Source organism: Heloderma suspectum, chromosome 4 (assembly GCF_057233095.1).
Source record: "Heloderma suspectum isolate Gila_16-S chromosome 4, 16-S_ref, whole genome shotgun sequence".
NCBI lineage: Eukaryota > Metazoa > Chordata > Lepidosauria > Squamata > Helodermatidae > Heloderma > Heloderma suspectum.
The window spans coordinates 251,401,894-251,415,181 of NC_139461.1; the positions used below are offsets into that span (position 1 = coordinate 251,401,894).

Consider the following 13,288-nt stretch of genomic DNA (forward strand, 5'->3'; position numbering starts at 1 on the left):
ATTAAAAAAACGAAGATCATGGCATCTGGCCCCATCACTTCCTGGCATATAGAAGGGGAAGAAATGGAAGCAGTGACAGATTTTACTTTCTTGGGCTCCAAGATCACCGCAGACGGTGACTGTAGCCATGAAATTAAAAGACGCTTGCTCCTTGGGAGGAAAGCTATGGCCAACCTAGACAGCATAGTAAGAAGCAGAGACATCACCTTGCTGACAAAGGTCCGTCTAATCAAAGCTATGGTTTTCCCAGTAGTAATGTATGGCTGTGAGAGCTGGACTATAAGGAAGGCTGAGTGCCGAAGAATTGATGCTTTCGAACTGTGGTGCTGGAGAAGACTCTTACGAGTGCCCTGGACTGCAAGGAGGTCAAATCAGTCCATCCTAAAGGAAATCAACCCTGAGTGCTCATTGGAAGGACAGATACTGAAGCTGAAGCTCCAATATTTTGGCCACCTAATGCGAAGAGAAAACTCCCTGGAAAAGACCCTGATGCTGGGAAAGACTGAAGGCAAAAGGAGAAGGGGACGGCAGAGGATGAGATGGCTAGATAGCATCACGGATGCAATGAATATGAACTTGAGCACGCTCCGGGAGAGAGCGCAGGACAGGAAGGCCTGGCGTGCTATGGTCCATGGGGTCACGAAGAGTCGGACACGACTGAACGACTGAACAACAACAACAACAACATGTGTGCCTCGCTCAGTCTGCTGTCCAGATGCTGTTGATGGGCAATTTCAAGGCCCAGCTCTTCCTTCTGATGTTCTTTATCTTTATACCAGACTTGGACAGGGCAGCCCTTCAAGCAGAGTACTGTCCTCTATGAAAGAGGACACATGACTGCCCTATTTTATTATCCGGTGCTGTATTATAGCACCTTAAAGACATTTATTATGGCATAAGCTTTCACCGATTAGAGTCCATTTTATCAGATGAATGCATGCAAAGGTGGAAGGAGATATAAAGCAGCCTTCCCCAATTTGGGTCCTTCAAGATGTTTTGTACTACAGCTGCCAATATCCTTGACCATTGGGCCTGATAGCTGTTGGCCCAAAACATCTGGAGGTACTCAGGCTGGGAAAGGCTGATGTAAAATTTTGAGTTAAGTGACAATGGAATGCACAAAGTACAGTACCGTACCAAACAGGATAAAATTTAAATCTGAAGGTAATTACTGTTAATAGTTTATAAGACCAATACAATCCATGCACCATGACAGAACACCACCACACAATTTTAAGGAATCCCCAGAGACTTAAGAGAATCATCTCAGCCAGCATCCTTCCATCAGCCCCCAAAGGAGAACAGGCAACTGAAGCTCTTACCAGGCAGGACCTCTCCTGTTCTTTTCTCAGCAGTCTCTTTTGCAACTGGGGTGTGTGTGTGTGTACGCACACACATACATGAGAGAGATCTGGAATGAAGGTCTTTTTGTGAAGGGAAAAGAACTGATTGTCATTTCTTGGTTTCACTGTTACTGAAAACTGACTCCTGGGCTTCACCTGGAACAAATGTATCTGTGAGTAGGGCTACAGATACTGGGTAAAAGCCAACAGAAGTCCTACTTAGAGTAGACCCATTGAAATGAATGGCACTCCAGTTAGTTATGAGTAACTTAAGTTCCATTCATTTCAGTGGGTCTACTCTAAGTAGGACTTGGGTTGGCTTTTACTCAGTGGGAGTAGACAGAATTGATGGGGAGAGGAAAAGCACTTATGAACTAGTAAAGAGGTTGAGGGGAAAAACTGAGTATTTTTGTGGAGAACAAACCATGTTGTCTGGTTGCATATAAGGCCAGCAAAACAAGTGAACCAGCGCTTAGTTTCTAAAGAGATCCACACTGGATTGAGGCCTATGCAACAGTCATGCCATATGCCCCTTGTAAGCCTGGATTCTCATTTCTACATAGGTAGGTAGAAGCATGGGGCCATGGTGGCTTAGCGGTTAAGACGCTGAACCACAGACCGGAAGGTCGGCAGAGCAGCAGTTCGAGACCCGAGTGCCGCATGACAGAGTGAGTGAGCTCCCGTCTTCAGTCCCAGCTCCTGCCAACCTAGCAGTTCGAAAGCAAGAAATTGCAAGTAGATAAATAGGTACCGCTTCGGCGGGAAAGGTAACAGCGTTCCATGCACCTTGGTGTTCAGTCATGCCAGCCACATGACCACAGAAGCGTCTTCGGACAGCGCTGGCTCTTCGGCTTAGAAATGGAGATGAGCACCACACCCTAGAGTCGGACACGACTGGTTGGGGACACCTTTACAGGTAGAAGCATGCAGATCTGTATTGGTTGTGTCATGAAAACATTACACTCTTCACATATTTGACATATTCCAAGACTCAGTCCTGGTATTGGAAGCAGATACTAGGCTCATTTTCCCTGTGAAGTCCTAGCTGAGCAGAGGACACCCTTTTCTATCAGGTTTGGGATGGTTTGAGGTGTGTGGGTGGTGACTTTTCTTAAAAACCACTCAAGGAATGCTCATGTATTAGAGAATATCTAAAGCAAGCATGTGGCTTGAAAGAAAGAGGCATAGGCAGTAAGATGAAAGCCAGTGAAAAAGTGGGGCTGAAAAACTCACAAGGCCTAGCAACAGGAGGAAGCTGTAACTTTGGCATCAAAGTGGGGAGGGATGGACACATATAGGAAATTTGAAGGCTTTTACACATTAACACAAACAGCTGTAAACTACCAGTTTCTTTTACAGAATAAAAATAAAGGACCAAAAGCCATATAAATAAATGTAATCTTTATTTTACCAAATATAATTTATCAGTTAAACTGGCATCTGTCAATTCAGTAACAGCAACTATAAATAATTAAAAGAGGTTTTTTGTTTCATTGTGTGTATGTGTGTGTGTGTGTTTTTTTAATAAAGATGTAAACCAACAACTTCATCTTCATTTACAGCCAGGTCTAAATTACATGCATTTGAGTGCAACTGGTGAGAATAAAATTATTCTTCAATCCTTTTAGATGACATTGTGTTCACACACTCCCATTCTGCTCTGCCACTGCACCCCTTTTGCAGACAATAAAATTTAGGGATATCATCCAAGTAGCACAAACACTCCAGCTCCTGGACCTAGGGCTAATTGTTGCCAACAAGACCAGGATAATTCAACTCTTTAACGAGATGCACAGACATAGACCTCAACTAGGGAAACAGATGGAATGAGGGGGAAGGATGTTCAAATGGTGCTCCATGTATAAAGTAACTTCTCAAGTGTTAGAAAAGTGAAACACTGCATGTATCCACAGTACAACATACATGCTGGTGAGACAGATGCTCATTTTAAATACTTGATTTAACAGGAGACAGGATGAAAGTCCTAGGCTCTTTTGAATGTCATTAGATAAGGTATTTTGGCTAAATCCATTCTTAAGCAATATTTCCATGTATTAATTGGTCTATAGTGCTTCCAGCAGTGCAAGAACTGCCATTCACAGAAGTAAGGCAACCATGACATCTGCATCCATATCTACTGCCTACACATAACTAAAGCTTCCTTGCAATGCAGGAAGAAAAGATTATCCTATAGACATCTCTGCAGTGTGATCTCATAGTTTTTCTCTTGATGGCTTGTTAAAATATGAAGGCTGCAAAGCTACAACAGAAAATAGGTTGACTGAAGCCACAGACCTACCCTACATTAGTCCTAATTAAAGGATTACATCCTCAGATGTATAGTGGTCCAGTTGAGCCCATTGTGCACCATTTTGGCACTAATTTGCTTCCAAAACACCCATTTTGATCACACTTTAAGCCCCCTAAATTGTAGCCACATTGCCTCTAAGAGAAGGCCAGAGTCCCAAATCCAAATTGCACAAAAAGCCCTTATTATGCTCCAGAAAACAGCTCAAGCCCAACAAAAGGTCTTGTTGCTAGCAACAGTTGCCCTCTTAGGCTTAGCATATATAAAAAAGGATAAGCCACTTTTCTGAAGGCAACAGGTATTCAATCTATACTTGGGCCTGTGGAAAGTAGTGAGTCAAATCTAGGACCTCCTCTACAAGGTTCCTGCTACACATGAATACCACTTTCCTCCTTCTGCTTCAGCTTTATTTAGGAATTAAAGCAAAAAGAGGGAAGAACCAAGCACACACATTATACAATGATGCACCAGTGTAGAGAAGCTGATGCAGGAGCAATAAAAAGAGAGCTTAGCAGAACTTTGCCGTACAGAAATGCATTTGACTAGTGTTCCTTATAAAAAGAGGTAGGCATGACCTACATACTATTAAAATCCCGGCAACCTTACTTATCCCATTAAATCCAATACCAAAGCAAATCCTGCATAATAGGTCCCTGTGCCACCCAGGCACAGCCCAGAGTTTTAATGAATGAATATCCCCCTTCCACACCTATTTTTGTAGCTAAGTTGGTTGATTTCAATTAGGTATTTTGAGTTCCTCATGCAAGGATTCCATCTGCGTATGCAGCACAGTGTCAGAGGACGGGACTTACAGGGACTCCAATACTGCTGCTGCGCTTCCACTCATTCTGTTGCACCAATGGGACTCACCACTAGCACAGCGGGGAGTTAGCACTATCTAAAGCAACCTCAGAAATGCTCGTCTCTGAATTTGGTTCAGGACCATACTGATTCCTTCTGCGAGCTTCACTGACCAGGTCCGTTCCAGAAACTAGTGTTTCTGCTCATTTCTAGTTGCTTCAACAACTGCTTGCTCCCCATTGCACTAGCAGTGGGTCCCACTGGCAGCACTGGATACTGCCCAGAGAGCTTTGTGGTGAGCAGGGCAACCCCCAAAACAGGAAATCCCTGCTCACAGAAGCTGATCTGTACCATTATCTCCCTGCTTGCACGGATCAAAGCCTTAAAGGAACACCCCAATACAGCGTCCACATCTGAAGTGTTTGCAATCTGGGTTTCCCAGTACTCGGATCTACTAAGGAACTTGGAGACTCAAATAAGTGTTATGCATCCCAGATAACATTGTGTCAGTTTTAGACCAGTAACACCATCATGAGTGTTTCCTCAGATTCATAGTCATAAAATAAAACAATTTATTTTAATGCTGCAGAAGAGCGAGCCGGGGATCCTGGACAAGCCAGAACATTAGTGTCGAAAATGAGATGAGTCTTGCCAACAAACATGGCCAGTACATGCCCATTTTTATCACTTCAGCATGTAGACGGAATACCTAGGCTGATCTAGACAAAGCATTAAGCATACAACTGAAGAGCTTTCATCCCCGAATGTGTGTGAAGGCATTTGATATGAACCAGCTACATTGTGGTACGGGAGGATATAGATGTGATAAAATCACTGGATTGACTCAAAGGAGTATCCAACATGCATCTAGTTTTAGATACACCCAACACTCTTGTGTTGACTTCTCTAGATTTTAAGAGGTTCAAACCACCCACAGTTGACTTCAAATTATAGCAGCATGGCTCAGCATCAGAAATCTAGACTCATCTCAATATCAGGCATTTAAGATTTGGAGACAGAGTATTAAGCCCATTAATTCATAGTTTTGCAGATCCATATGAGTTATTCACAAGCATGGACACAGTAGGATGAATGAGACAATAGTTTTAAAGAGGCAATAGGATACATAGTTCAGTATAAAGCGAAGAAAAACCAACTCTCCGTAATAGGGACAGAGAGTTGGGAGATAAACAAAGGCTGACACAAAATATAGTGTAACGGATTTGCAAGACACAAGTGCCTTGTAACAAAAGGAAGTCATGTTGCTCTCAAGCTTTGTGGGGGATGGTAGACTACGACAGTCCACAATGGAAGAACAGCCACATGGAAGAACAGCCAGCTTAGAATGTCAGGCATAGGATAGGCATTCCTGAGCCACGCCTTCATGGTCTCATGAGCAAAGAATGGATTTGGAATGACTGGTAGGTGTAGACTAGATAGTGTTACCGTCTTTCAAGATCAGAGAGTCATTCCCATTCACCAGCATAGGGCAGGATGTATTACAGCACAATAACTCTGATTTTGTTGTCTATCGATTGCCATGCAGTTTTCAGAGCCATGAGTGTCTGATTTGTGGTCAAATCAGACAGATGACTAGTGTAGAAAAGCAGGGGTGTGTATACATGGTATCCAAGCCATTTAATCTATTTTGGAATCTGGTTGTGACAATAGGTGAAGAACTCTTGTGCCTAGTTTAACAACAAAGTGAACATGAATTGCATCTCAAATATTCACACACACGTACGTACATATGAATGTACGTGGCCCTTTACATCTAGTGCCTTGAGTGAGTGCAGAATGAGAAAGGTTGGATTTCTTTAAAATGTGTTGATCAACTGTTCTCTATTATATCCTATAAGTCAGATATTAACCATTATGAAATTGCACTTGGTGATTGTCCTTACACTTTTTTTTTTCTTTTGTCCTTCCTAAAACTATTTTTCTCCTGTACAAACTCGGCTTGAAATATAAACCACATAAAGTTCCCATTGAAAATAATGAGAATCCAGTATCAAAGTTAAAGTCCCAAAGAGAGACAGAGGGTGGCAGCAAGGCATTGTGGAGGGGAGGTGGTGGTGGTGGGAATGTCACTGAAGGAAATGAGCTGGGGAATGGAGAAGCTGAGGAGGGGGTCGTTTTAGTCCCCCACATCTGTGTCCCTGTCCCCAATGAGCCAGAGGATATGGAAGCTGAGTGCCAGGAGACCTGTCCCAAGCAAGTCACCCAGCGCTGTCAAATAAGGTATGGAAAAGTTGTCAGGGTCCAGGCCTCTGCCCCACATCCAGTGGACCATCCAGTCAGCGATGTAAAGAAGAATGAGAACCTGGAAGACAGAAGCACAGTGGTCCTATTAGCCACAGATGAAGGCATCAAGGCAGATGTGAAGGCCCCATGTAGTTACATGATTGCCCTTGAATTGGGGCATCAAAGCAAGCCTTTTGTGCCCATGGCACATGGGGTAAGTACACATGCAGATTTTCCAGCATGTTATGACAGCACTAGCTCTGACTCGGTACTAAAGCTGAAATATCCAGTCCTATGCAATTGAGGTGGACTGAATCGTATCGCCAAAGGAGACACAACTATTGGGAGGAACTCCTCACTTCAAATGCCAGGGTGACCAGTGGCAGCAGGCTGGCTGCAGCAGAACAGATTTAAGTCTGAGCTGAGGCATGTGCTGCTGCTCTAAACCTGTCCTTCCTCCCTTCAGCCCATGAGCTTGTAGCCAGTCAGCTTGGCAAGTGATGAATGAGATGCAACCGATTGCCCACCCCACCACTGTGTCCCTGCCTGCGGTTCCTCCCCTTCCTTGGTGGAGGTGAGAATCAGAGGTAGAAAGAGGGTAAGCCTGCCATTGGCTCACTGGCTTTTAATGAATGAAGGGTGCATTGCAGAACTTTCCTCTCCCTCCTCCAAAGGGGAGATACACATGTGCTCCAATAGTGGAGAGGCGGTGCAGGGCAAATACAATTTTAAAAGGGATGCGTAGGGCTACAAGCCTATGGTCTCTGGGAGAGCATCCCAGAGGCCATAGGATAGTCTGGATCTCCTCCATCCCCAGGACAGAGAGAGAGATAGAGAGAGGTCTACCCCAGGAAAGCAAGATTCTGACCTTGGATGCTCCCTTCCAGACCTTGCAGAAACTTCTGTGGCCAATGCCTCTCCTATGGCGTTCCAACATTGGTACAGCCAAAAAGGGGGTGGATCAGGGGTGGCTTTGGATCCACAGAATCCAAAGCCCTTCTGGTTCCCAGACACACACACACACACACACACACAACACAACGGGAAATGCAGTCCAGCCCTGGAGCCGGCATACATAATTTCCCTTCCATTGGTTCCAATGGGAGAGAAGTTGTAAAAAAAAGAAAAGAAAAAAAGAGCCAAACCCTAGAACAGAAAGGAAGAAAAACAGCACTCCTCCTCACGAGCCCAGTAGGGCTTTGGATAAGGTGGTTCCTCTGCCTTCAAATCTTCCTGCCCCCACTGGAAGGACCATTCTGCAAGATTATGGTGGTGGGATCAATTCAGCTTGCCATTAGCAGGCACTAGCTAACAGGTGCCATGACACACCTACAGCCATAATCCTTGTTGCAAATTAGTACTGCCAGAGAAATTGTACCTTTCACAAAAGGTTTCCCTCCAGTCTCTGGAGACCTAACCCCAGTTCACTACATCCCTGGAATGATAAGCTCCCTTCCCAAGTGCCTGCAAGCACAGCAGGGAGTCTGAGTGAGCTGTATTCAAAATTGATGTCTATTTCTCCTTAGGAGAAACTCTTCCCTCGCCTGAGATTCAGTTCAGTTCTTGATTTAACTCCAAGAGTTAGTAACCACTTCCACAAGCATGGAGGAGGGGTCAGTTTCAGCTAGAAACTCCTTGGCCACAGTCCTCACTTCCCTCCCGCGTTACAGTTTGCCCAAGAACTACGTGAAGCCAAGACACAGCTCTGGCATCCATCTTGAAAGGTCTCCCTTTCCATTATTCATTCTGGTTGACTTGTCAGCTTACTACTGGGCAGATAAAGGGCCTGATCAAGGGAGGGAAGAAATTCATGCAAGTCATTGCATGCTCCACATCCCACTTTCCCTGCAGCAGCCTAATTTCTACTATCCTGTGGCCATACGAAAAGGAGAAAGCTTTCATCACAGAGGAATGTACAGCTCTATTTCAGCCAGTGCCATGCAAGATCTAGCTTAGTCTTAGAGAATGTAGCCACGCTAAGTTATTAGAACCAACAGCACCTCAAAATCAGATGCTCTTTTTTTAGTGTCAGGCTCACAAGACGGAGCAACCCAATTGATGGAAATCTATTTCAGCTACTTCTCCAGCTTCTGGAAGGTTCCGCGGTTTCCCCACACACTTTCAAGTAGACCTTCACAGGGCTAGAAACTTGCTTTAATTTTTAAATATTTTCCTTATGACAAAGTGTATTTCCCCTAAAGTTTCATTTGTCAATGTAAGAAAATTGCTCCATGTATATCCCCTATCAATTCACTCTTAAGTTTAACTGGACAGTCATTTAGGTAACTGAGTTGTAACTAAAACAGGACTGAATTGCTAGCACGAGTGTTTGGAAAAAAAAATTGTAAACGTTGACATTTCTGATATGTATGATACATACACTTATCAATATTTGCAAATTAGATTTTTTAAAATGTCACTGAAACAGAAACATAGTATAATTGGACAACACAGAATTTGAAAAATAGGTAAATTATGGACAGTGTTTTCCCATAAATGTCTCTTAATAGAAGACAAATTCAGAGGTAAGATTTGCATGTCCAAATACAGATTTAGAAACACTATCTTAAATTAAGCCTGGCACTATTTATTCACCAGAGGCTCAATGTTTTGTATAGCACTAAGCTTCAGAGAAAATGGTTTTTAAAATCATGGCACAGGGCTACGTGTCACCATGGAAGCTGCATATGATTGATAGAAATCCTAATGGCAGATGTCAGTTCTGTTCAGCAGACAAAGGCTATGTCTGTTACATTTGATGATCCTGCAAAAAAAGCTGATATTTAGAAAGTGGTGAGAATGTATTTAATGAGATCTCTGAAACACAGTTAATACCCAGTTCTATATAACATCTCTTCTTAATTAGGCCAAAGCAGCACTGACTGCAATCCTGTATACACTTAACTGGGAGTTACTCAATATGACTGACTTCTGATCAAATATGCATGTAAATATGCATATGATCTATAAATATATAGAAACGTCTATGTCTGTGCTTTAACTGGGAACAGACTAACAAATAGAAAACACTTAAAAGCAATATCAAAATTTAGGAAAATGGAATGGATTACTAAAGTTAAATTATTTAGAGCTTAATTCAATTAACAGAATGCTAAGCTCCCTCTGAATAGTGCCAATCAATCCTTAAGATTTAGCAGTCCATTACCAATTATGTAGTGAGTAGCTTCTCCATTTCTAATTCTAATCTGGATTATTTAAATTTATTATATTTTTTTAATGATCTGTTCAATTTATTATATATCATGTTCCATTTATTTGTAGGTTGTTCTGTTGAACGTAATATGAATGAAGCAGATACGATTGCCTTCAAAAAGCCTCCAGACACTAAGGAGAAAATTTTACATATGTTATACTCTTGGTATGTTTAGTACCTGTCCCATGTGCAAATGATCACTTCAGACTGACCATGTTGGCTGTTAGCGACAGCCCAGTATACCACATTTTGCTTCTGCTGGTGCCTGCCAACATGCTCAGCACTGAAGACTTTTTTACTAGCCTACGGTTTCCCAAAGTGCAAGGAACAATTCTGCAGAAGGCATCATCAAGAAGCAGAAGTATTAAGATTCCTGTATTATAGTACCATAACTTTAGGCATCATGCATCATTCTGGAGAGGTAGAAGATAGGCCAGGCCCTTCCTTAAGAGACCTGGATACCTGCAGGACTATGCAACTAATAAAAGTCCTTCATAAATGTTTCAGTTTATGTGTCAAGCTAACAAGACACCTAAGTGCTACCTTCACTTCACCTCACATATTATCACAATTAGTTGCAGTACAGGACAGTTGCACTGCAGTGCAGAAGGAGTTGAATTTTAATCCAGAAGCCCTTGAAACATCTTTTTACATAGTGACTGCAAGGTAAGAAAGTATGATCTAAAGTATGATCCCCAAAGAGCAAATAATCTAGACTAATGGTCTTCAGTCCAATAAAGTGTGAGCATCACTGTACTAAACAATCTCTATCAAGTTTAAAATGTTGCCCATGTTAGGGCTAAAGGAAGTAGTACAAAACTCATGTCCAGGGAAAGCATCTTTCCCCTAACCATGGGCAGGCGGTCAATAAAAGATCCACATCCGCTATTTTAGCCAAGTCCCAGTCTCACCGCTGACAACACAAATCAGGCAACTAAAGCCAAGGCTTACCTGGAGAAGTGCCGCAGTCATGTAGAAAACTATAAAGATCAAGGTGAGTGTTGTGTGGCCACCTTGCATGGAGCTGATGGTGTAAAGGAAAACCAAGTGGCCAGGAACCACTAGGAGGAAGAGCACTCGAGCGGACCGGGAATTCACATCTGCAGAACAGAGAAGGGTTGGGGGGGGGGAGGGAAGACCACTGAGTTAACCAGGCATATACTAATGGAGGGGAAGCATCCCTGCTTTGTTGTCCTACCCATTAGAAGGAAAAAGTATATTCATCATCAGGGTTATATATGCTAAAAAGAATCTGGCATTTTTAGGCCCTCAAAAAGTTTCCTATGGGGTCATGGGACACAAATCTCAATAAAATATGCTTATGCTAACCGATATCCATATATGCAAATTTAGCAAAAATTACTAGGATTTAAATTTCATAGACAAACCCCTCAGCCAATTTCCCATTCAAATCAGAAGGAGCCTGGGGAAGGAGGACCAGCCAGCAGCTGCACCAGGTGGATCCTGAGCCTGAGCCTGTTTCTGCCCCCGCCCACAGGTACTTAAGGCGGGGCTGCCACAGGCAGCACCTTGGCGTGCGCCTCGGCGTCGCGCCAAGTGCGACGCTAAGTGCGCACTTGGCGTCGCACTTGGAGTCGCAAGATCTACCCACCTGCCTCTCCAGAGACACCAGCAGCCACAACACCAGCAGCAAATAGCAGCAGCAGCAGAGGGCAGCAGCTTTAAAGACCAGGGGAAGGGGCAAACGTGGACTATCTGCTCCTTCTTAGCTGCTGTTCTCTTTTATCTGTTTTATATGCTTTTAAACTGTTGTATATTTTATATCTTAATATTTTAATATGTGCCTGGGAGGACTATTGGACAACTCAGGGGGTGGGGGAGGTGCCACCATAACTGTGGTCATGGGCAGGGGGAGGTATGGCGTTGGGGGATTAACAGGCCAGTTGAGGAGAAGAGGGGCTAGACACCTTACAGCTGTCCCCTCTTCTGGTTCTTCCCCCAACCTGATGGTTCCTGGCAGCCTTACCAGTCTGCCCTCGGGTCTGGTGGTGCTGCTGCTGAATGCCAGGTCGGCCCAAAATAAGACCTCCCTCATCCATGATTTGATTGTGGATGAGGGGGCTGACCTGGCATGTATTACTGAGACCTGGGTGGGGGAACTGGGAGGGGTCACTCTCTCCCAGCTGTGCCCTCCTGGGTACTCGGTGCAGCACCAACACCGACTTGAGGGTCGGGGAGGGGGGGTTGCCGTGGTCTATAGGAATTCAATCTCCCTCTCCAGGCTTCCTGCTCATTCGAGTGCAGATCTTGAGTGTCTGTACCTTGTGTTGGGTACCCGGGACAGATTAGGGATTCTGTTGGTGTACCGCCCACCCCGCTGCCCATCGGACTCCCTGCCTGAGCTGACGGAGGTGGTCTCGGACTTGGTGTTGAGGACCCCCAGGATGATGGTCCTGGGGGATCTCAACTTCCATGCCAAGGCCGCTGTATCCGGGGCGGCTCAGGACTTCATGGCCGCCATGACAACCATGGGGCTGTCCCAACATGTCATCGGCCCAACGCATATAAAAGGACACACGCTTGATCTGGTTTTCTCGACTGGGCAGGAGGATGGTGATCTGAAAGTGGAGGAATTAACATCTGTCCCTTTGTCATGGTCAGATCACTTCCTGCTGAGGTTTAGACTTCTGGCGGCCTTTCCCCTCTGCAAGGGTGGGGGACCTATTAAAATGGTCCGCCCCCGGAGATTAATGGATTCCGTTGGACTCCAGAGGGCTCTGGGGGATTTTCCTGCTGGTATGGCTGGTGCTCCTGTTGAAGCCCAGGTCGCTCTGTGGAATGCAGAGATGACTCGGGCGGTTGACACGATCGCACCCAAGCGCCCTCTCCCTCTGAGCAGAGCCCGGCCAGCTCCTTGGTATACACCTGAGCTGAGGGCAATGAAGCAAGAGGGGAGACGGCTAGAACGCAGGTGGAGGAAAACTTGTGCTGAGTCTGACCGAACACAGGTAAGAGCCCACTATCGAGCCTACTCTGTGGCGGTGAGGGTGGCAAAGAGGCAGTTCTTTTCCACCAGCATTGCATCTTCTCAGTGTCGCCCGGCGGAGCTTTTCCGAGTGGTTCGCGGCCTGTTACATTCTGGGCCAGGGAGAGAGACGGTGGAACCCTCGGTAGCACGCTGTGATGGGTTTGCGCGGCACTTTGAGGATAAAGTCGCTCAGATTCGTCATGAATTGGACACCACGATTAATGCAGTTCCATTGGTAGAGGCGTTCAGAGCACCGTCTGGTCCAGTTTTATTGGATGAGTTTCAGTTACTGAGGCCTGAGGATGCGGACAAGGTGCTTGGCCAAGTCCGATCGACCACTTGTGTGCTTGACCCTTGCCCTTCATGGCTTATTAAATCAAACAAGGAGG

The 13,288-nt window shown here is 44.8% G+C and overlaps 1 protein-coding gene across 2 annotated transcripts in view; it reads right to left on the reverse strand.

The window, feature by feature from the left end:
- Positions 1 to 645: 645 nt before the first annotated feature.
- Positions 646 to 13,288, reverse strand: part of SLC41A1 (solute carrier family 41 member 1) — a 49,734-nt gene continuing 37,091 nt past the window's right edge. For both annotated transcript variants that reach the window (XM_084853295.1, XM_084853296.1), the window contains 2 exons: positions 10,862 to 11,010; positions 646 to 6,775 (listed from right to left, as the gene is read on the reverse strand). In XM_084853295.1, the coding sequence (XP_084709421.1) occupies positions 6,590 to 6,775; positions 10,862 to 11,010 (335 nt within the window). In that variant the 3' untranslated portion in view covers positions 646 to 6,589. The remainder of the gene's footprint in view (positions 6,776 to 10,861; positions 11,011 to 13,288) is intronic.